Source organism: Ovis canadensis, chromosome 1 (genome assembly GCF_042477335.2).
Source record: "Ovis canadensis isolate MfBH-ARS-UI-01 breed Bighorn chromosome 1, ARS-UI_OviCan_v2, whole genome shotgun sequence".
NCBI classification, from domain to species: domain Eukaryota; kingdom Metazoa; phylum Chordata; class Mammalia; order Artiodactyla; family Bovidae; genus Ovis; species Ovis canadensis.
This window is the reverse complement of record NC_091245.1, coordinates 202,870,240-202,873,215: the sequence shown is the minus strand read 5'-3', so window position 1 is coordinate 202,873,215 and position 2,976 is coordinate 202,870,240. Positions and strand designations below refer to the sequence as shown.

At 42.5% G+C, this 2,976-nt stretch overlaps 1 protein-coding gene across 1 annotated transcript; it reads right to left on the bottom strand.

The window, feature by feature from the left end:
* Nucleotides 1-1,214: 1,214 nt before the first annotated feature.
* On the bottom strand, nucleotides 1,215-2,568 carry SST (somatostatin). Its single transcript, XM_069573018.1, has 2 exons — nucleotides 2,374-2,568; nucleotides 1,215-1,532 (listed from the first exon to the last, which is right to left on the bottom strand). Exons 1-2 carry the CDS (start codon nucleotides 2,509-2,511, stop codon nucleotides 1,320-1,322), a joined length of 351 nt encoding a protein of 116 aa, XP_069429119.1. The 5' UTR covers nucleotides 2,512-2,568; the 3' UTR covers nucleotides 1,215-1,319.
* Nucleotides 2,569-2,976: the final 408 nt, after the last annotated feature.

The window sequence follows — 2,976 nt, the reverse complement described above, 5'->3', positions numbered from 1 at the left end:
TACAGTTGATAGTTAAAACACACATCCTCAAAGGGACATCTTTTTAAGGTCTCTGTGAGTTAAATTAGCAATGTTTTTATCTGTCTTGAGCAATACCACTTAGTATGTTGCGTGCTCAGTTGCTCAGTCGTGTCCGAATACTTGTGACCCCATGAACTGTAGGCCACCAGGCTCCCCTGTCCATAGGATTTCCCAACTGAGAATACTGGAGAGGGTTATCATTTCCTTCTCCAGGGGATCTTCCCAACCCAGAGATCAAACCTGCATCTCCTGCACTGGCAGGCAGATTCTTTACTATTATGCCACCTGGGAAGCCCTGCTTAGTTTGTTATTATAGTGCTGATAATAATAGCTAGCGTATATGGAATATTTGTTATTATGATTTGCATTTTTATTTGACTCACTTTCATAAAATCAAAAGAAGATCTGAGATCTCTCCTCTTACTCTGTGATTATGATATTGTGCTTCAATACCTTTAAGAGTGTAACAGTCACTGAGGTGTCCCAGCACATGTGTTTCTTGTAACCCATAGCTCTCATGTTGGAATCTTATAATTAAACTAATATTTCCCTTGAGGAAAAAAATAGGCGCTTACTTTTAAAACAGAAGCAGCCATTTAACCTTGTTCAGTTACAAAGAGGGTTGTCAAAGAAGATTTTAAAGCAATGTTTTTCTCTGGATAAATGTTCACAAATTATAAATACATTTTAAAAGCTCACAGCTTTATTTTAGCTATTTAAACCAGCTTCTTTCCTCCAACTTCTAAGTGATTTTTCCCTTTCAATTTTAATATATTATTTATTTTACATATCAGTCTGATGGTTAGTTGGATATTTCAGCCTGCTTACCTATTAATACTAATTCTCACTTCTACATATAATTTTAAGTGTATTTAAAATATAATACATGTTTGTGGTAGCCCCTTCCAATAATTATCATTGGATTAAAATTAGAATTCATAAAATTATTTGAAATCATTTATGTTTAAAATAACCCAAATTATCAGAGTTACCAACCAAAACATAATCTTTATTACCACAGGGAATTTTAAACATTGTATCTGTGAGATTTGGAGCATGTGTATTAAATAACTTGACTGAAATCACAAATTAAGTCATATATCATTGAACAGAAATATTTAAGTCAATAAGAAACCAAAATCTTATTTTTCATAATTTCACCATAATTTTATTTTGTATTTACAGTCTTCAATTTCCAACACGAGGGTCTTATTGAGGATTGGAGGGGTTAGGGAGGTGAGATGGGGTTTGGAGAAGAGGAATCAGAGGTCTTATATGGGCAACAATCATTAATAAAGTTAACAGGATGTGAAAGTCTTCCAGAAGAAATTCTTGCAGCCAGCTTTGCGTTCTCGGGGTGCCATGGCGGGGTTTGAGTTAGCAGATCTCTGCAGCTCCAGCCTCATTTCATCCTGCTCAGCAGCCTGGGACAAATCTTCAGGCTCCAGGGCATCGTTCTCTGTCTGGTTGGGTTCAGACAGCAGCTCTGCCAAGAAGTACTTGGCCAGTTCCTGTATGAGGTGGAAGGAAGACAGAAGGAAAGAGGATGAAAATGAGGATGGTGGAGAAGAAAAACCAGAAGAGCTTGGCTTGAAATACAGGTTTAACCACAACCAAACCCCAATTTTCCCAGCTGCGGACTTTTTGTGACACTTAAAATCAGTTAAGGATGTAAAAAAAAACAAGGGCTTTTGCTATATCCACCAAGTTACACAAAGAAGCTTTAAAAACTCAAATGTTTCTGCAAGTTTTCTGCTTCTGTAGGTTTAAAACACACACAAAGAAGGAAATAGATCGTTAGTTTTGCAAAGGTGAAACATAAGCCAATAGTTTAACTCAGTGTCCATATCATGAGCTACAGACTAGAATTGTTCTTACCGTTTTTACTAAGCCACCCTTTAGGGAATGAGACCTTTCACAACCGTAAACATGTTGTGTTCTGGCTGTACAGTGCCCTTTAGCCCCTAGTCCCGCTGCATGGGAGGGAGGTACTGCCTCGCCGCTTCAGAGGTCCGCGCTTTCAGCACCTGGGTCAGCACCTCCCGCGATCAGTACCCGGGAGAGATGCCATTATCGCTTCGAGATCAATTAACCAAGGTCTTGGAATTGTCTTGAATCCCAAAGAACTCACCTGAACTGTGACCTACTGCGCTGATCGGGAAAGAAAAAAAAAAAGGTAAAAAGGTATTCTGGACTTTGAAAGTTTTCCCGAGAGCTTTGGTGGCTAAGGGACCCCAAAACGCACCGGCACTCTGGGAGCACCTCAAATTCACCCAAGGGAGCAGGGGCAAGGCGAGGGAAGGTTAGGGGATTCGGGTGAGGGGAAAGAAGACGTCGAGGGAGTCTCCTTACCTGTTTGCCAGCGGCAGCAGCCAGGGATTTCTGCAGAAACTGACGGAGTCGGGGATCCGAGGGCGCGCCGGTGACACCGCCAAGAGCCAGGACGATGGAGAGCGCGGCCAGCGCGCACTGGAGGCGGCAGGACAGCATCTCAGCGGCGGCGGCGAAGCCGAGCTAGAGTGCGGTTGGTCAAACTCCAGGAGCTGATCGCAGGCAGCAGCGACGGCTCGAACCTTGCCTCTCCTAAGGCAGCTTGTGTGCTCTCCTCCGTCTCCCCCTTTTTAAACTCTCTCTCTGACGTCAGACGAGGAGGCGCCCCCAGATCTCACCAGCCCTTTTACGCACCATTACCCTCGTGAAATCAATCACAGAAGTGAGAGGAGGCTGCACAATCAAAAGTAGCTTATTAAAAAAAAATAAATCCTGTACACGCACAGGCCCACGCGATTCCACATGTCGCTCCATCTACACAATTTTTTATATTCACTCAGTGCTATGCACATACGAATTCTATAGTTTCACTCATACAAGTGCACATTCAATTACACACACTCAAACACTCAGCCTCTGCAGAAGCAAATGCGCCAGCACACCTAGCTGCATGCCCATAAATAT

Excerpts from the sequence above, each read along its gene's own strand:
- SST (XM_069573018.1), bottom strand. The coding sequence starts at position 2,511 with ATGCTGTCCTGCCGCCTCCAGTGCGCGCTGGCCGCGCTCTCCATCGTC. Across the intron at positions 1,533-2,373 it reads CTGCTGCCGCTGGCAAACAG|GAACTGGCCAAGTACTTCTT; the intron begins GTAAGGAGACTC and ends CACCTCATACAG.